This window comes from Neopsephotus bourkii, unplaced genomic scaffold, assembly GCF_033783945.1.
Source record: "Neopsephotus bourkii isolate Nb327-2 ecotype Australia unplaced genomic scaffold, CSIRO-AGI_Nbou_v1 NB_272, whole genome shotgun sequence".
Classification (NCBI taxonomy): Eukaryota; Metazoa; Chordata; class Aves; order Psittaciformes; family Psittacidae; genus Neopsephotus; species Neopsephotus bourkii.
The window spans coordinates 11,609,641-11,630,622 of NW_026900781.1; the positions used below are offsets into that span (position 1 = coordinate 11,609,641).

The 20,982-nt window shown below is 39.9% G+C and overlaps 1 protein-coding gene across 11 annotated transcripts in view; it reads left to right on the plus strand.

Moving 5' to 3' along the window:
• DUSP22 (dual specificity phosphatase 22) overlaps positions 1 to 20,982 on the plus strand; it is a 42,654-nt gene that overhangs the window by 9,631 nt on the left and 12,041 nt on the right. For 4 of the 11 annotated variants that reach the window (XM_061346598.1, XM_061346604.1, XM_061346600.1 and 1 more), the window contains exon 3: positions 18,458 to 18,507. In XM_061346598.1, coding sequence (XP_061202582.1) covers positions 18,458 to 18,507 — 50 coding nt within the window. Of the gene's footprint in view, positions 1 to 4,156; positions 4,240 to 18,457; positions 18,508 to 20,982 lie in introns of all 11 variants that reach the window. The other 7 variants (XM_061346606.1, XM_061346608.1, XM_061346607.1 and 4 more) reach the window with 2 other exon arrangements.

Sequence of the window (20,982 nt, forward strand, 5' to 3'; positions counted from 1 at the left end):
ATCATAGATCTTGGCATGTCTTTAAGTGCGTATTATCTTGTAAGATCTATAAGCATGATTCTGCTTATTAATAGCATGTTAACACTGGTATGTTGCTGAGAGAGTGTGTATGAGATTGGACAGCTAGAGGGCAGAAAAATTTAAGAAGAACCACAGTTGCCCATACAAAATGCCAAGACTTGAGTTTGATCTAAATGCCCAAAGAAAACTGAGCTGCTGGGCTTCCTCACTGAAAGTTAATGAAGAGTTATTTCTTTGCAGGTGGGAGACTGGTGGCTAAGAGAAAACTGAGGGAAGAGAAAGAAGTAGTTAACCTTCCTGCCTCTAGTTTGGAGAAAATTTTGGGTTGCTCCACATGTACCTTACAGATGAAATTCAGTCTTCTCAAAAGACAAAGAGTTTATTGTGGGATTGCATGCTGGCGTGTCTACTGCATTGGAAACCTGATGTCCCTTGAAAGGCATCTGTGCTCATGATGAAAATAGGTGCTTTGTCCCTCAAGAGACTGATATGACAGGGCTTTTTAGCCTGTTTCTCTGCACAAATAGAAAAAAAAACCCTGTTTCTTCTGATAGGAGGCACTAAATGAATGCTTATTTGGCACCAAAAGGTGTAGCAGTAGTGAGCACCACAGACTCAGGAGTATTTCTACCTTGAATATTAAAGACCTTGTGTCCTTCCTTATAATCATATTTGGAAGATTCAAGTTTTTCCAATGGAATATTTGGGGGCTTCCTGATTTGAAGGGGAAAGCCACAATATGAGGTTTAATTCCCCCCAAAGAGTCCAGTGTTGCTGTGGATGAGCTGGAGAGTCTAGGGAAAGTTTCTGCCCTTCCAGTTAATAAGTGTTAAAAAGGCAGTGCCCACCAAGTGGTTCTGCTGTGTTTATGTATATCCAGTTAATACCTATTATCAGCTGCTTTATTTTTTGGGAGGGTGGGAGGTGGGGAGTCCCCTTTTCTAAGGTTTTATTTCAGGTACTGAAAACAGGAGAGGGTAAAGATTCTTTTTTTTCAGGTTCATGGTTTGAAAGAAGATGCTTATAGTTACTCTTATTAAACAGAGTACGGGACCCTTTTTCCCACCTTTCTTGCTCCCTGAAAAGGTCATTCTGAGATGGTGGGACAAAATATGTATTAGAACATAGTGTGAAATGGGGACAGGAGATGTGGAGGTTTTGTTTATGTGCGTAGTTTCTCTGTCTGTGTGTGTCTGTAAGTGCAGATGGAGTCTGGACCAAAGCTTTACTGATGGGAGGCCATTCTCAGTATTAGCTCTTAATGCTCCAAACCACTAGAGAGGAGGTTCTCCCTTAGGCAGGTACCTGTCTCTGGTTCTCTCCAAAGCTAGGCTGTTTGCTCCCCACACAGTAAGGCTTCCCAAAGGTGAGGAGAGACAAATTCTGGCACACACACCCAGTGCACACCCCCCACCCCCCAAGTACTATTTTGATGACTGCCATTGCTTTTGCAATTGAGTGCTTGCAGTTCTGTGTATGAAGAGAATAAGGCAGGAGTCATAGAGTGAAACTGAGGGAAAAGAAGTGAAGTGTGGGTGTGGGAGGGAGAGAGAGAGGAAGACTTCTCCGATGTGAATTGTGTCCTTTTTTGTAAGGAGTTTCCTGAAGGCTTTACTCAAAAGTCCACATCAACTGAGAAGTGCTGTATGAGAAGGAATATGAGGTAACCTACTGTGAAGAATAATACCATATGTGATGGACCCTTTGCAGGCAAACAAGGTGGACTCTAATAGGTTTATTTCATCTTTAAATTTGGAAATGGAGTGTTGCATACAACGATTTCAAAATGCAAGCCTGCATGTAGTTGCACAGCACTGTGCTGTGGTAATAGTGATTCTTCTGGCTTTTGGTGGTTCTTTGCATAGCCCCTTAATTTTTTCGGTAATCTATGGTATGAGACCATGAGTGACAGGATATCTCATTTTTACTGCTGTTTAAGTAGCTTTATCTGGAGTATCTGTAGAGGCTTATGGCAGGTGCCAGGGGAACCAGGGGAATTTCCCATTTATAAACTGTTTAAAGTCTGGGTCCAGATAATATAGTCATTGTCTGGGAAGCTTTTTCTCCTGTATGTTTGTGCTTTGAGTGGTTATTTCCTAAAGATATTGAGGACCTGCTGGTTACCCTGGGATGTAGGTCTGGTTTAGCCATTTCCACCTTGTTTCTGGTAATATCTGAAATCTTGCTGTCTATAGTTTTGATGTGTTGAAATTCCTTTAGCCTAAGTCCTTTATTAACTGAAGAACTAAAATAGTTCAGTCCTTTCGAGTTGTGCTGTGTCCATTAGGCCTTTCACAGTGATTCAAAGCACTCAGTATTTAATTTGGATCACATCTTCTTTTAAAGCTGTTTGCCTTGTGTGGGAAGCTATTTCTTACCATGTTATACTGGTAATCAGAGATTGGGGGTCTGGTGGTGCTAAGTATTGTGCCATGTCTGGTGGTATGTATTAACACAGTGAGTTCTAGCCAGCAGGTTCTGAAATATGCCTTTAGCCTTTGGAGAACAGAAAGCAGTGATTTTTAGGGACATTTAGGCTGGCTTCTGGACTTCCTTGTCTGCTTAGGTGTTCTCTGAGGAATCACGACTGCCCTATAAACTTAAACAATCTGGAGATCAGGGGAATTAGAAGACTTCCCCTGGCAAACATTTGTGCTTCTTCTTTGAGATGCTTACTCTGACATCTTTTTAGGAAAGTTTAATTGTTCTGTGAAGCTAGGCTTTAATTCTGTTTCAGACCTAAATCAGCTAATTTTCTCCTGAAGGATTAGGCATCTGTGGTGGTTGTGCAGGCTTGACCAATAGCAAGTGAAATCAATGCAATTTTGACCTGTCTCTCTGTTCTATTAGCCTTAGAGAAGCTTTCAGAATTGGATTAGGTTTAAATTTTATTGCCTGTTCCTGTGCTCATGTGGGTCTTGTCTATGGAGCAGTATAATTAAATGCCCAATTCCTCTTTGTGATGTAGAGAAGGCACTGAAACTTTATAGTAGAGTGGAATAAGATGAAGTAAGAGATGCTAATTGAACTCTTGCAAGTACATAAAGAATGTCCAGGTGATACTATTGTTATTTTTGTACCTAGAGAGAGACAGTTTGAAACCTTTGTGGTCAGTGCTCTTTTTTTTGTGTGCAACCAGGCTAATGTGAACAGATTGTATGGGCAGATTTGCAAGGCAGGTGTTCACAAAACTACTGCTGTAATTGCCATGGTGTACTGTGCCATTCTCAAGCAAAATAGGTCAAAAGTAAATGGACACAAACTAATTTTTACCTGAATTAGTGGTTCTTCGAGGTAATTTTCTAGCACATTAATGGTTTAATATGGGGAAGGTTGCTCACTCATGATAGAGGATCTATTTTACCTTCTTTCTCATAGAAACAAACCTATGTTTTCACAATATCTAGCATCAAATTTTCAGTCGCCCTAGTGTGCTTTCCAGTTTTGAACGTTTGAAACACTTGGTTACAGGTCTAGGAAACACCTTTTTACAACTGCGCTTCCTTGCTGTAGCATTGTGCTTTTTCACACATTGTGCTGTTTATCACCTTGATCTCTCTTCAGAATTAAAATTATGGTATGTATTGGCTAAATGCACATTTTACCCTACTAGTCTCCAGGAAATAAGAATCTAGTTATCATTTTGATTTGCCCAATTTCCTCAATTGAGTTTACTTCAATTCAAGTGTTACAGTGGCTTCACTTCTCAGCCCGGGATATCACAAGGTTTGTCTTCCAAGTGAAACTGCATCTCCTGAAGGGGTATTTGTGGGTAGATAAGAGGTAAGCTATTTCTTGTACAGCTCTGACTGCTTGTTCAGATGGCCATCACCTGCACATGGGCATACACAGACTTACATTTCAGATGCAAAATACATGAAACTTCTGACTTAAGAACATATTCCTGAGTCACTTAAGCTGGTTCTTTATATAGTATATAATTTGCTTTGGAGTTAGAAGTGTGTCTTCCCATTACCCGCACTGATGGTGTTCTAGAACAGCTGCATTTGGGGTTTTGCTTTACTTCATGAAGCTTCAAAAAAAAAAAAGTACACGATAAGTGATTTTCAACATGCAGAGTGGGCTATTTCAAGAGGTTAAAGAAATTCTGTTCCTTTTCTTCCCTTTATTACAGATGCCCGAGATGTAGAGCAATTGAGTAAGAATAACATTACGCACATTCTTTCAATCCATGACAGTGCTCGCCCTATGGTCGAGGTAAGAGGTGTGGGGGACTCCATGGTAAATACTGACTTTGTTGTTGTTGACTGTTACAGCCATCTTGAGGTTAATTTCTTGTTCTGTGCAATTGATGTTTTGAGACTGGTGTTCCCATGTTTGACAGCTGTAGTTTTGGCATCCAGTCTCAGATTTTGTTGTTGCTGCTGTTAATAACAAAAAAATTTAAGTGACAAAGGAAGAAGTAATTACAGTGTCAGTGTAACGCACTAGGGGGATTGTGTTACTTATTTATAGTAAAGGTAAGTTTTCTTATGTGTGCAGGTCAAACAAAACATAAACAACATTCCCTCTCCCCTTTCCCCCTTACCAAACCTCCTTTGTGCTCAGGCCCCTTTCATAGCAGATGGTTATGTAAGAGGTTTGTAGTCCTTTTCTGTGTAAAGTAGCCTTATTTCGGCTAATCATCTAATATAGCAGAGGTTTGTAGGTCTCCAACACTTTAACATGAAGTAGTATTCCCCATTTTACTGAAGGGAAGCTGATTTGAAGAGCTGAAATGACTTGACTTCCAGTGTCTTGTTGAGCAGTGAAAAAGCTGGGACCTGGCTGCAGGTCTTATCTTTTGGATTGTTTTGCTTTCTTCTTTAAACCAACTTACCTTGGAAGGAGGGGAGTTGGGGAGTTTGGCTGGGCTCTGCTATACCTTAAGATCCTGCTGTGTGATTTTTACTTTGGGAACAGCTGTCACCTTAAATTTGTTTGTTCCTTTTCTGCTTTCTACTTTTCATGAAAATATGCCAAAATAGTGGGTAAAGCGGGTGTTAGCTCTCAGGTGCTGCTGGGAATTTCTGCATTTCATTCTCTTCATGTAAGGTCTTTAGTGAATTCAGTCCTTAAACTACAGAATTTCCACCTCTTGCAGGCAAGTCAATAGGTAAGCTGAACAAAAGGTATCCCTAATATGTCATGGTTAAAACCAAACTCAAGTTAATGGTGAACTCAGGGTTGACCTTGTACTTAGGAGTGTGCTGAAGCAGAGCTTTAGCTGTTGACTTTTTATTGTCTCCATTTGACTTCTGTTATGCCTGATGCTTATTAAGTCTGAAATGTATTGAATTTCAAGAGTGCTCTTAGTCGAAGAGATAAACTGGGCAAAGGATATTTAATGTTTCCTGTAGGGTGCTGTTGTCTAAAATGAGTAGGAGCTTGCTTTGTTTTATTATCATGATTAGAAAAGTAGGAAGACTAATTATGGCACAGATAACTATGGCCAGTGTTTCTTGTGGAAGTGGTAGTTTTGGCAGCCCACAAGCCGCCTTCTCGCTTGTGGTGGTGCATCTGTTTGTGAGGCTTCATGGTAAATAGACCTGGGAGCTTTTGTGGGTTAAATATAACTAAGTCACCATTTCTTTCTCTAGCTACTGCCACAAAAGACGTGAAGGATTGTATTTATGCAGATCTGTTCCTAAACTGGTTTACAATAATCTGTCAAAAGTTACAGTGGCATGGGAACAGTTAGTGGCTGTTTGAGGAAGGGATTGCTTTATTCATCTGTGCTTCTAAAATAAATGTTTCTCCAGCTGTGCCTTCTGTTTTCTGTGCACAATATATTCCTTCTTGTGACAGTGGTCTGGAAAACAGCTGTTAAAAACTTCTCCCCAGTTCTTAAAGTAGTGGAAGCAAGTTCCATTTGTCTGGGAGCTGATTATTAATTACTTTATCATTCATGGTCTTACTGTGGTGTTTGTGTGCAACTAAATGCTTCTGTTAGGAACCAGAGCCTAGAAAACATTTACTAGGTTGTGTTACTTCCTTTGTTATTTACATCTTTGTCAAGTTGTAGGTAGGTTTGTTTACAGCCTGTGTATCCACATTGTGCTCAGGGGTTGTTCTCAAGTCCACTGAAGTCAAATGGGAATGCTTTCCCTACATGTCTCCCTCTTCCCCTTTCTCCCCAGATTTCACTGGTGGAAAAGCTAGGGTTCAGAAATTTGATGTTATTCAGACCTCTAAACATGGAATTGCAGTGATCTGAGAATCTGCCCTCCCCAAGATTGTTTTGTATGTGTGTCATGTTGATTACCTGTAAAAAGCTGCCTTTTCTTGGACTGCAGTAGTTGCATTTGTCTTTTGCTGATAATATTTTATCTGAAGTATTTCCTATTTAACCTGTAGGAAATGCTGCATATACTTCATTCAACAAAACATTTTATTTAGGTCAAGCTATGGAAGGTGGTTTTAGACATCAGAAACTCAGTAGTGTTGTAGTAACGTGTTATCAAAGAGAATTTGGCCTTTTTTTTGGCTGTCTGCGGAACAAGTGAGTATCTGTGCATACCTTAGCTCTCAAAGAGTTCACAAAGTCAGATACTGAAGTTTCAGTAATGACTGTTTTGATGCAGTAATACTTATGATACAGCACTTAAAGGTGATGATGTTGGGTAAAGAAATGACCAAATGAAAAGGACCAATCTGGCTTCATGGTCCATGCTCAAGAATACAATGCTAAAAAATTAAAAGCAAATGCCAGTGTATATGGTGAACACCAGCTTGCTACAATTTTCCACTGTAGGAACTTACCATATTACCCCTCTGTGATGTTACAGTTACTTACTTGATTGTTTAAAATGCTCACAGTACCTTTTAAAAAGTGTGGTTTCCTCTGTGCTTTATATACCGCAGTATTTGGATATATGTTCCTTTAGTTCCTCATAAGTTGGTAAGCTATTAGAAAATGATTGAATCATTTCACAAGAAAGTATTTTATTGGTTTAGGTTACATAGTGTGTGCCTGTTGTGAAATAACTTAGTGTTCGTATGCAAATTTGGTTTCAGACATTACATCAATGATCATTTACAAACCCTCATGGATGTCTGATTTATGGGTGGCTCGTTATCAAAGATTGGACTTAGGAAGTTGTGTACTTTCAAGCTGGAATAACAGGAAAAAGTGGGTTTAAAAATCAGTTGGATTCTAAGACATTTTATACCATTAGACGTTGGCAGCCTGCATTAAGTGTAAGATACGGAATTGTTCTGTAGGGTTTTGCGGGATTTAGACTGGAAAGAATTTGTCAAAATCTGACCTGAACTATCTTGCAGTATTGCCCCTTAGTTATTTTTGTATGAAGTGTTTCAAGGAAGTTTGTCCTCTGATAAACCCTGAAATTAATTTATGTTTAGAGAGCATCCTAAGGCTGTTGTTCCAGTAAAGTACACCATGGTTATACCGGGTCTTAACCACTTAGGTGGTTTTGTAAAGATGCAGATTTATAACTCCATCACAAAAAACTACAGGTAACTGCTGGTCCAAGAGAAAGGACTGCATACTGTATGGAACAGGGTTTGTTATTTCATATGCACAGAAGTCTTGTGTGTTCCCCCACCCCCTCAAGTAAGAGCAGAGCAGTGTCTGACAGTATCATGTGTTCCTGCAGAGGCACAGAAGCAATAGCTTTGGTGAATCAAGTTGGCTTTTCCAGGTCACTTTGGATGCCTGCCCATGGAATACTGACAGATGTTTTATAACTCCGCACAAAAGCCATATATGGAGGCGAATAATTAGGTTTCATGCCACCTCCATTCTAATCTGTATCTTGATTACTTCAGGTTTTAAGATCTCTGTTCAAAATGTGAGCTACACTGAAAGGCAGATGGGGAAACATATCTCAGAGTGTGCTTTAAACAGTAGTGTATCTTGGTGGTAACCTGTTGAATCTATCCAGCAGGCTGTCATCTATCTTTGACAAGGTCCACCACAACAGCCTCCTCTCTAAACTGAAGAGGTGGATTTGATGGATGGGCTGTTTGACAAATGAGGAGTTGGTTGGACGGTCGCATCTAGAGGGTAGTGGTCTATGGTTCAATGTTCAGATGGAGATCACTGATGAGTGGTGTCCCTCAGGGGTCCATACTTGGACAAGTACTGTTTAAAAAAAATAAATCATCAGGGGTGGAAAACCTGTGCTATGAAGACAGGCTGAGAGAGTTGGGGTGGTTCAGCCTGGGGAAGAGAAGGCTCCAGGGAGACCTTACAGTAGCTTTCCAGTTCCTAAAGGGGCCCTACAGGCAATCTGGAGAGGGACTTGCTATGACGGCATGTAGGGGTAGGACAGGATGGAATGGTTTTAAACTGAAAGAGAATAGATTTAGATGAGATATTAGGAGTAAGTTCTTCACTGCGGTGAAACACTGGAACAGCATAGAGATGTCCCGGCCCTGGCAGCATTCAAAGTCAGGTTGAATGGGGCAACCTGAAGATGTCCCTGCTCTTTGCAGGCGGGATTGGACTAGATGATCTTTAAAGGTCCCTTCCAACCCAAATTATTGTATGATTGATCTCTTGGTAGAACTCTCTTTTTAAAGATAGGACAAATAGCTGTTGGAGTTGGAGACCAAAAGGCTAAAGGTCTGACTGTTGTGATATCCATATATTCTAATCCAGCTGTTGTGGTCAGTCAGAACCCACAGAGAATGTGGAAGCACTCTTAATGACTCCTGAGCAATTCTTCCCCTTATTCCTTCAATTGTTACCATCCAGTTGTTAACTCTACTGCATTAGCTCTGGAGTCTTAACAACTTTTGTGTCAGCTGATGTAAGTGAAGGAAGTAAAGGCAAAGCTTTTACTTACCAAGCATCCTTTACTTACCAGTTGCAGGTCCATTGAATCTAAGAGTGTTCCTCTGGATTTTCCAGGTGTTTGACTCTGTTCCGAAGGATGTTAAATGGAGATGAATGTGGGCCCAAGTCAAACAGGTTTTGATGTGGATTGTGCAGCTGCTTGAAAACAGCTGCTTCACATTCTGGAAAGCAAGTGTTGTAGTGGACTGTCATGTCCAAGTAGCTGCTGCACAGGCAGCATCCTTAATCCTCTCTTACTACTCTTCACACTACCCACAACCCCCCCAACTATAGATTTAAATACTGCCAAGAGCAAGATGCAATTAATGATACCATCTTAATCTGGTACATGCTATCTCCAGAGCAGTTGTTTTCCTCCCCTTTTTCCTGAACTGCTGGCTGTACTAAGCTACTGTCCAGTCTTAGCTTGTGCAGCCAACTGTATCTTTGGAAATAAAAGAACTTCACAGGCCAGCTCATTTTATAAAGAATTTTAGATTATTTTTTTTCTTCAAACTGTACATTTCTAATCACAGTAGAAGTAGGGTTTCAGATACTCAGTATCCAAGAAGCTGAACTGAAAGGGAAGAGCACAGCTAAAAAAATAATCTCTGCTGATCTTTGAGAGCTATCTTTCATACTCCTTGAGTAAAAAGTGAAATGCATTAATAGAATATAGGCAACAAAAAGATGCTGTGACTGGAACAGAACCAGTAAGTGTGAGGAATAGAAGTTGTAGAAAAATAAGGATGGTATAGAGAAGCCGTATAACTTATTTTCACCAGTTTTATCTCTGCTGAATGCTGTGATATGCTTGTTTTACAAGGTGCTAAGAATGGGAAAGTTGCAGCCAGGGAAATCACAAGAGTGAAGTGCTGGATTAAGTTTATGAATTTAAAAAAGTGTGTGGCTGGCTGGTGCATCCAGAACTTTGGAGGACAGTGAAGAGCTGAATGACTGAACACTTATCCAAAACTGGGAAGTGTTTCTGAGATCAAATGGTCACAGCCTGCAGGCTGTGAGTAATGCGTTCATGCTTGCATGAAGATCTGGAATTTTGTTTTGTATTTTTTTTAAGCCTGGCTGGATATTGTAAATTTTAATGCAGTTTTAGGTGGGCATGGTAGTCTGGCACGTTTACCAATGAGCTTTACACTGTACATGTGCAGGCCTTTAAAAAAGGAAAGCAAACCAAGCTCTTCTAGAGGAATTGAACTGATAGGTCTGGCACACTGCAAGTAATCTGCTAAGCATAGTTTGTAGATAGCATTTTTGCAGATATTTTGTTTTTTTTGCTATAGGAAGCTCTCATATCTGCTGTTAGCACTTATGTGATGAGGTTTACTGTGGGGGAGCTTTTACTGAAGCCTTGAAGGGAAATAGTTTCACGTCCTTTTAGTTTTCTAATTCTTTCTTTCCATCACTGGTTTGTGGAAATTTTTCTTCCTGGTTGCGCATTTTGGATTGACTCCATTTTTTAGGTGTGTGTATAACAGGATTGCCCTGTGCTAAAACAAAATATCCTGTGTTGTTTGGCTGATAACTCTGGAAGTGCTGAAAGCTGTCTTAGTGCTGTCTTCTGTAGTTCTGTAACCTGACAGAACATTGTTACACAGACACCAGTCCAGAAGGCATTTGTCTGAACTCAAAAGCATATCACTGCTCAACAAAATAACTAAATCAGGAAATATTTGGGAAACCAATCAGCCCTACTTAAAACAAACAAACAAACCAAAACCCACCAAAAAAAACCCAAACAAACAAAAAACACCCTCCAAAAACAAAATGCCAAAACAAAAAAACACATGCTAATTCTGGACAGATGCTGCTCAGCAAGTGAGAACCGCTAGTCTATTAAAACCATGTATGATGCTGGATAGCATAAAGTAGTCTTGAGCTGTGGGAGGCCATTCATATATGAAAATTGCATCTTCATGACATGATGAGAGAAGTCCCTGCTGGATATGGCTGGGCAACATGTGCTCTGCACAGGCTTTGCTGTCTTTGGTATCCAGCCCAAAGACTTACGGAACTATTTAAAAGGGGGATGGCAAGACAGTCTTCAAAATCAGAGTTGCTAATATCATATTGCAAGGTCATTACTGTTGTGAAGATCAGCTCTGCAAATTAATAATGTAGTCAAGTCAGACTGCTGCATTTCCATCCATAGCACTAAGCTCCTATATCACCAGTGTTGGAAGCTGTCAATTTTCAGCCTTTGTGCTGCAATCAAGAGGAAGCATACAAGCACTTTTTCTAATAAAAACCTTAACTTTCTTCTAGGATGTTTCACTGCCTTTTCATGGTAAGGGTTTCCCCTCATGAGATGTTTCAGAAGACCATGCTGAGCAAAATAGCTACCATTTTTCTTTCAGGTGTAGTGGCACCAGACAGTTCTCTCTGGTTTAAAGTAATGCCCTGTCTGGCATTGGCTCTGCTTGGGAAGTTGGGAGCTCTAACTAATTTTTCAAAAATCATGTTGATAGCCCACTAAGAAGCCTCCAAGAGACTTCTACAAGGTGGGTTTTGAAGTGTGTTGGGCTGAGCATTGATCATGAGGTACCCTGGGCAGAGGCTGCTGTGGTGATGCACTAAATTAGTTCACTGTTTGAATTGCTCAGTACACACTAGCTGTGTCAGGGAAGCACATTCCAGTAGTGGCAGATGGCAAGGAGAAGAGGATGAGAGGACTGTATCAAGCTTTCGGAGATGAGCTGTTTGCACAAGACATGTTTAGACCAGTAAATGCCCGGTGCTTCTCAGAGCTTGGATACAGGGCTGGCCAGAGGAGAGTAAAATGCTGTTGACCCACTCTGTGCAGAGGAGATGGTGTGGAGAGTGTGTTAACCCATGCCTGTTATGTCAGCATATTCCAGAGGTGTAGGGATCATGTTCTGTCATTCCCTGAATGAAAAAGGCAGGTGGGATATATTGTTTTACTGCAGTACTCAGATCCCCTCAGGGGTTTAGGCACCAAGTGTGATAGGTAGTGCTCAGATGTTAGATATGCTCTAACATGCCTGGGAGCTTGAATATGTCATTTACTCAGAGCAGACTAACAAGGTCCTTCCTCTCAGGTGAAGAATGGAGTCATGTAAATATTCTTGGTGTGTTCTAAAGAAAATAAACCACAATTCATTAGTCTCTTCTCCCACTCTGCTTTGCTTCAGATGAGCCAGGATAGATTGAGCCCTTTTTGCAAGTAAAGGAAAATCCTTAGCTCTTTATCATTTCCCCCTTACGGTTTAGAAAGGGGATAGAGAGGAGAGATGGGGAAGGAGTGCTTTAATAGGATGTGCTTTTGATTGGCACATTCCAGCCTTAATGATACAGACTTTTCAAAAGTGTCACTGAGACTACTTTCTAAAAAAACCATGAACAAGCATGGCAAAGAAACCCCATGACTTGTAAAAACTATCGCATTATTCAGTATAACACAAACTGCGTAAATTGTATTGCAGAAGCATCCCACTTTCTCCTGTTCATAATCTTTGTGTAATTTCAATTTCATTTATATTTTTCAAAACTAAACCTGCATGTGTCGTTCACTAAAGTCAATTGGTGGTTGTTTTTGGCTGAAACACAAATGTATTTTCTATGAGTCATTAATAAAATCAGCACCAATGGTGATTGCTACAGAAAGTAACTGAAAGGACAAACAAACGGTTGAACGGTTTTCAGTTTAGCAGGTTCAGTTTGGTGCATTACTGGACAAAACCCTTGATTAACTCCTGTTGGTTTGGTTTAAGGAAGCTTTGTGCTGGCTGTTTCCCACTTTAGCTTTTTTGCTGAAATGCCCTTAAACAAATATAAGTCCTGCCCTCATCTGTTGATGTGACGACTCAAATTAACACATGGTTTCTGACTAACCTGAAAGAACTTGCCAGGTGCTGGAGGTTTGCTATTTGCATCTGGGTTCACAAATATAAGTTTATGGTTTAGGTTTAAAAAAAATTTCTTGGAAGTCATTGATGGTATCTTTACATAAATTTAAATAGAGAGGTTTAATGCCAAAAATACAATCCTGCTCTTTTTTAAACTGATTTTTTTTCCAACCCCTGCCCCTGGAGAACAGAAATTTTGTAATTTGAGTTTTTTTCCCCCTTTCCTCACCTTTTAACATTTGAAGTTCTAGATTCAGGTTTCCAACTACATTTATTTAGTGCTAACTAAAACATCAGAAATAACTGTATGTATACCAGTGGTGGGGACAATGTTCTGAGAACATCTATAGAAAAGAAAAATTACTTAGAAAACCCACTAAACATGAAATACTGAGTAGCATTTTTAGTCCTTTCTCTCACTCTCATGCATACTGTTTTGCCAGAATACTCAGTTTTATATGAAAATTGCTGACAGTTTTCTTTCACAGGTGAACTCTGTTAGCATGATTTAATGTGTAATCAAACGGAACATAATCCTGAATGATTTCAGAACATCTTTGATCATTACAAAGGAGCAAACATCCTTATAGGTGCTGCATTTGTCTTTGCACCTTATCCTGTGGGGAGCTGAAATTATTCTTGGTATCATGCAATTAAATTCGTTTGTGATCTTTAGAGATCCTGTTCTCAGTCACTGACCCATTATCTGACATGTAGCACTTTTAGATGTGTCATTTTGCTACTGCAAAATTCTGTGTGTTCTACTAAAAAAAAAAAAAGCAAACCCATTTTTTAATGTTTAGTTAAAATGAAGCTGGAGTTTCTAAAGTAGAGTATAGGTAAGTAGAATAGAAACAGAGCATTTCTTAAACTGGACTGTTGCTTTTCCTGAACACTTCCTGGAATACTGGATTTAATAACAAAGATTTCATTATCTTTTTTTTTTTCTTTAAAGCTAATGATAATGAAGGTGGTGTTCTATACTCTGAGTTTTCCAAATACAAGTTAACTGTTTGGTTTCCCATCTTAACAGATGACCTCTAAAATCATTTGTATAAAGTAATCTGAACTCCAATTCTGTGATTACTTTATTAACTGTAGTGTGAAACCTCTGCATATATGTGTGCACCTATTTTTTGTTTTGTTTTAATATTCAGTATTTACTGCAGCAGAACTTAGTTCCAGAATCTGTGATGAAATTGTGCAAGTGTTGTTGCTGTTTCTCAAGTAACAGTGAATTTTATGAATTCTACTTAACTCTCGCTTGTTTCAACTTTGACAATCTTGAAATCAGAATACTTGCTCTAGTTCTGTTAGCTCTCACTGTATCGGTTTAACTGTGGCACTTAGTTTCAGGGCCTAAGAGAGATAGAAATCTAGTTTTGGTGGTTACTCTGCTGAAACAAAAAACTCAGAAAAATAAATTATATATTGTTTTACTGATTTGTTTTGAGGGGGCAATTTTAACAGATTAAATACACCAAAAGAAATGTGAGTGCTGCTTTTATTTGATGAGGGTATCAGTTAGGATCATCATGTGAATTATAACAAAGAAGGTTAGAGAAGTGTGTGTGTTGAGGGTAGGGGTGTTCGATGGTGAAGGTGATTGATGGGGAATGGAAAGTGAGCAACAGTAACAAGTGTGAAGAAGTAGCGAATTGAAATGAGCAGAAGAAAGCTTTGTTCAGCATCTCATTGACCTAGAAGCTTGGGTTTGAACACATTCCACATGTACGGACTGTTTTATTACCTTAGAACATACATAAATTCTAAATTTTTTTTCTTTTTTTAAATGAGTAATCTGGAGAAAAACTTGTTTGGAGAGGTAAGACAGGACTGACACAACTGTCAGCTGAAGAAATGTTCAAATAACAGCATATTGGCAGCAGTATTCAGTAAATAAAGTGGGTGTATTAGTTCATGTAGGATTTAAAATTAGTATTTCTTATTTCCTCAGTTTTTATAATTTCTAGCTTTTTGCTTTGAACAAATATCACATTTTGGGATAAGCAGCTATTCTGTAGCACCTAATTTAGTGTGTGTAGGTAAAGTGGTACAATGGCTGTTTTGAGTTGTTCTGTCCTTCCTCCACTGAATAATTTTCAGTGAATTGTCATTACTAGGGAACAAAATAGAGTTAATTTAAAAATAAATAAATAAAGACTTCGGTATGATTGACATGTAATTTCTATTTTCCCAGCGTTCCTAATATGCTATTTGGGTTCAACTTGGGATACTGCATCTGCAACCTGATTCAAGTTTAAGGAAACTGCAGACTGGGTACTGAATTGAGGCCTGTTGAAATTTTCAGCAGGAGCTGGTCTGCTTGGCTCTTCAACAATCTCTTGCTTTGGCTTACTCTGTTTTAGTTGCTGTTTCAATGATCATTGCAGTCTTACATCTTACACTTTGCAGTTTCAGAATGGCAAACAAAAGTGCTAGGTAATAAAAAAGTGACATGTCTCTCTTACATGCTATTACCCCATCTAAAATGTTGTAGGTATTTACTTGTTTGGTTGGCTTAAACTCTTCTGCTTTGAAAGGTCCCTTTGGGACAGTTCTTAGATGTTATGTGCAGTGTATGTGCACAGGAAGGACAACAGTGTCTTGGGGCACAAATATACAAATAACATTATGATCCTGGGTCGTTTAAAAAAAACAAACCCAAAACCCAACAAAACAAATCAAAACAGCAGGCACAGACAGTAGGGTTCAGTGATTACATGTCTTCCTATTGCCAATATGTTTGAAAAATAAAGTCTATCCATTGTATGTGAGGAAAAGCTAATTCCAGTAATCAACATATGAACGTCTACACAGAAAATCCCAAGTCTCATTTATGAATACCTGCTCAATCTTGTGCCGTTGTATTTCAGGTATGCAGTTTTAATGAATGCTATTTGATTCTGTTATTATTACTTCAACCAAGAGAAGCAAAACTTGATGGTAGGGTGGGATCCTCAGGAGTTACCAACTCTGGCCAAAGTGTTTTTGGGTCAAAGTCACTGAAAGTTTCGCTGTTGATTTTTGTGGGAGTCAGGTTAGGTCACTGCACTGTACTTTTGAAATCCCACCTATAACTATTTCTGAGTTGAGTGTGTGATTATTTCCTCATAGGGAGGAGTCCATCACCACAGCTTTCCAAAAACACCATGCAAGTGACATGCGTTTGTCAAAATACCAAATTCCAGTAACTTTAACCTTTCCCTGTCTCCAAAGCTATATTAGTAAAGCTAATAGCTTGATGCTGAACATCTGTGGACAAAGTAAGGAAAAGTGTGGCGTGGGCTTCACTGGAAGTTGTAGGTGCTGAAGCCTTCCAGGATCAGGCTCTGGATGAGCCATTCAGTACCATGTGCGGTCTCTCATAGGCTAGTTTCATGCTTGCTTGCGGTAGTGGGAACTAGTCAGCCATGACAAAAAAAGAACACTGTGGGTCTTAAACTTGTGCTGGTGCTACTTCTGCTTTTAAAGTGAGCATGATCTGAAAGCCCCTCTGCACTCAGCTTGTGAAAAGCACTCAGCATGTGCCACAGCTTCTGAAATCTGTGGAACAACTTGCTTCAGTGCATGCTGGAGGAGAGAACCTTCTGGCATATGGTGTGCTCTGGAGTTAACCCATCTCCTACCTTCAATTATCTTCCTGTTTCTGGCCTTGGTGGTGCAGTTAGTGACACGGCGTTGTCTAGAGGTGTGTGGGAAAGAATAGCATGTAAATTTACGTTCAGGCTCTCATTCTACTGGAGTGACTTGAAGTGATACTAATGTCCAAGGCAGACCTCTCAGATGTGTCATACAAAAGGCTTATTAACATTATTCATCTGTCTCAATATAATTATCATCTTTGGTTCAGCTGCATTGTCTTTTGAAATGAATGTATCTGTGTGAGCTGCTGTGGGTCAGCTTATGGTTGTGGAGCCATCCTGGTTTCCCACAGCAAGCATCCCTTCTGATGCAAGGCAGGAGGGACTGTACTTGTTGATGTCATTGCCTCCAGCAGCAGGCTGCTTTGGTTTACAAACTGACTTTGTTCTTAATCTCTCTCCCCTCAGCTGTATTTTGCCATGCAGCTCTCATGCAAAATGCCAGTTGTTGTCACTGCCTTGGTGTTGGCCTGATGGTGCCTTCTCTGTTGTCAGGCATTGCCGTGTCTCCATCTCCATGCTTAGCACTGTCTGCAGAGTGTTCCCCTCTGACTCTGCCTCCCCCAGACCAGAAGGCCACAGACAAGTAACTCTCCTCCCATTGTGGCATGCTGGGGATGGCCTGTCAGAGTGAGAGAGTCTGGCAAAGCCTGGTGAGGACAGGGCAGGCTCTCAGGTCTGTGTGGCTGTGGAGAAGATGCTGGCTGAAGGGGTTCTGCTTTGTTGAGAAAATGGCTCTACCATGTGTAGTGTCATGGGGGTGAGGTTTCACCATGTCCTGTCTGACACAGTGGTGAAGTTCATGCATCTTGCAGAGGATTAGCGTGATGGTGTATCATGATGCGAGGGATATGGACCTCTTAGAAAAGGGATTGCTCTTTGGTGTGAGATGGCAAGTGAAGTAACAGAGTGTGTGTAGAGGAAACGGAGGTTTCTGAGCCAGCAAAGGTGGTGTTGGGGAAGATGCCTTAACAGTTGAGCAGTGAAATTGTCCTCACCTCAGCTGGCAAACGAAATGCCAGGTATAGATGCATGTTGTGTTCCACCTTGTTGGCAAAGGATCTCTTACAGGTAAATGTATAACTTTCCCTGTGTGTTGAACATGCAGGCTTATTACAGGGGTTTACATTGTTACAGAAAGATAAACTCAGGTGCATTTTATGGTGGATATTTTGCTATGAATCCTGATCTTTACAAGTAAATCTGAAAAATTCATACTGCATTTGCAACAAGTCAAAAGACTCCCAGTGAATGATTTTTTTGTGTGTGTGTCTGAGCTGCAACCTGTATTCTTGGAAGTCCTGTTTAAGAAGCTAGCTAAATATACTTTCAGAAGTGTTCTTTTTCTTAACAGTTATGGGGTAAAACAAGCTTTAAAATAAAATGACAGTTAAAACAAGTGTTGACAATGCAAAACAGTAGTGCATGATTATAGTGTTGTTTTAACTATAACCAGTAACATTTTTAATGCATCAGAAATGGTTATCTGACTTCCCTACTTGATCTTGTAACTTTTCATGATAGCGGACTAAGAAACTAAGGCTAAGTTTGTGGAAGAAAAGTATGAGTTTTACAGTTGTCCTGCTTGAAGTTTCCCAAAAACAAAATACAAAACCCATGCCACAGACATGTTTCTTCTCCAGAATGCATTTTGTTTGGTTTATCAATGAGGTAGAGAAAAATGACTTCATGGGATCAGAAGAAATTGGTTATCACAATTTGAGGTTGTAGCATCTGTTCAGAGAAAATGAAGGGCAGGAGAAGGTGCAATTTAGTTTTGCTAGAAATGTAAGAAGAATGAGATTATAAAAAAGAGGTTTATGCCTCTTTACTAAAGATGCTTCTGTTTTAAGAAGCTCTATTATTGGGCGTTGGGATAAGCATGACTAAGCTATGTGCTGGTGTCTTAGCAACAAAGCAGATGTGAAAAGAGTTTTAAAACTAAAATTTGGCTGCATAGAGATGATGTCTGCTTGTCTGAATAATGGTATGCCTTCCTCAAAGGCAATAAAACCGCACCAGTGTAGAGCAGGACTTGCACAGTGGTAGATAAATGTATGTAACGTGGATGTTTTCTTCTCATTCTTTTTTGCTTCTTTACACAGGGAATGAAGTACCTCTGCATTCCTGCTGCTGACTCACCCTCACAGAACTTGTAAGTTTTCTTTAAAAATAAATTGCAGAACCCCAGAAATCCCTCAGTACTGGTGATGCCCGTTTTACAATGACCTAAAAGATCTCATTCTGATCTCTCACAAGTATAGACAAATGAGGTTTTTAATCCATTAAGAAAACAGAGTACCACTTTATCCCAGCCACATTGGTTCAGACCCTGCTTTTTTTGTGTCAGGGTTTGTAGGAGGATCAGTTTGTCAACACTCTTTGTTTTTGGCCTCAAACTTCAGGAATTTCTTAGTGAGTCTGTTCCTGATTTAGTCTCAGTTTATTCTAGCCATTGTTTTTGTAAATCCTTTTGCTTGGCTGTTCTTTGTTTGTGCTACCTCCAGCCATTAACATAAAGAAAATATTTGAAGGAGGTATGAAACCTTCAAGGGTTGAAGCAGCCTTCAATATAGAGCCCAGTGTGCTAACTACCCCTGCAACTATCTGCTCTGGACTTTTTGAACCTACCTCAGAAGGCCGTGCTGCTTTTGGTAGCCAGCTGGCACCATAGAGAGTTTCTGCCCTGCAGTGCCTCTTGCCTTGAAGGATATATGTACTGAAACTAGGGTGTCCCAGCCTTTCTCTCGCACCTCTGCTAACATTCATGAAACACTCATGGACTTATCCTTGGTTTTAATGTTTTAAACCATTGAGCATAGCAAGTTTTGATTCCAGAGAGAAATCAAAACAGGTTTTGTAAGCGAACTTGGATGGTGACCAGCTCTTTCTTCTAGAGTTCACTGTTTATGTTGGGGAGAGGTGAGGGGGGTTTCAGCCACTTCCTGCTACCAAGTTTTGTAGAGAAACAAGTATTTGAAAGAGGCCTGGGAGGTACGGAAGGAAATGGAGCACTGCTTTTTTCTCACATCACACCAATATTCCGGCTTATGCTTTCAGGGGGTATTTTTAGAGTATGTGTGTATCATACCCTAGAAAGATTCCAGCGTGGCATTGCATGTGTGGTGATTTTCCTTTTCATTGTGCATTTCTGTCATGAAAGGAAAAAAAAGACCAACCAAACAACAAAACAAACCAAAACACACACTCACACTTCCAACCCATAACAAAACAACACTCCAAACCCCTGAATTTCGAGACAGGTCTGTAATGAGAAGGCAGATGACCAACTGCCATTGTCATGGACAACTGGACATACTTTAAATAAAAATAAATGTAAAAGATTATTTTGGGAAGGAAAAAGAATATGAGATTAGAGGGAAATACTCTCATTGTCTGCTGGTACTCTGTCGTCTGTAGCATTTCTGAAAATGTTTTGAAAATCTGTTCCCTTTGTTAACAGAGATCTGGATCAGTTGGGAATGGAAATAGAATGGCATTTGTGATGAGCATTAATCAGTGTACAATTCAGCCCTTCCCTCCCTGTTAAATATCAAGGAGCTATATTGAAAAAACCACCTCCAGCGCTTGAGCTGTCTGGCACAGTACCAAAGCTCTTAAAGCTTCAGTAAGAAGATACAATATTTGCATGAGTGTTGTTTCTGTTATGCTGCAGGCATCTAAAATACTTGCTTTAGTATCAGGTGGTTGCAAGCAAACGTCATTACTTCTAATACTGATACATTTTTATCACTTAAAATAAAACTTGATGAGTAACCGATTTTTCTTTTTTGCTTTGCACAGTTCAGATCTTCAAGTAAAACCAAATCACAGTGCTCACAAATAGCAATGTTGCTTGCTTTGCACATGCAGTCTTCTGAAAGCAAGAGGAAGTAGTCTTTGTTCAGAATGAACAGAATTGACACAATCTTATTTGGGAGCAATTAACTGTACTCCCCTGTGGAGGGAGGGATAGCTGAGGAACAGAAAAGGGAATTGGTCCCTCTGCAATATCTTTGTGAATCTACCCTCTTCTTTGAAAGAGGGATTCTGATGGTGTTAGGGGAAAAAAGGAAGGAAAAAGGTCCATGTGTTTTCTCAGCAATGGTTCACAGGCACAACTGACCAGATACACATTGCTGGCTTACTCTGAGTTACCAGCTGGACTTAAACCATGACACTGGCTCTCCCAACAGCAAGTTTGTCAGATGCTTTGCTGCTACTTTGCAGGTGCTGGCAGGTTGATAAGGTCCAGCATGAAGCCTTTACCTGCTGAATTTTGGGATTGTGAGCTCTTAATTCACTGCAGCTCATTTTTGTGATGGAAACTTCTGGTTTCTTATATGTGTAATGCACATTTACTCCTAGTAAGTTTGTTTAGTGGAGTTCCCTTCCTCAGAGGCGTGAATTGCCAGGGAAATACAGCAGGGATTCCCCTGTTAACATGTGGTTCACTAAAGTGTCTCCAGTGTCTTGCTTCTACTTGCATGTTCTGCTGCTACCAAGGCTAGGAATCAAGCAGTTGTTTTTGAGACTCCAGGTGCTTCCTATGCATTAAATGAGTGTTTTCCCTGGACTGTGAGACATTTACTTTGGACCTTTGACTTTCCCAGATATGTCAGCTCCTATT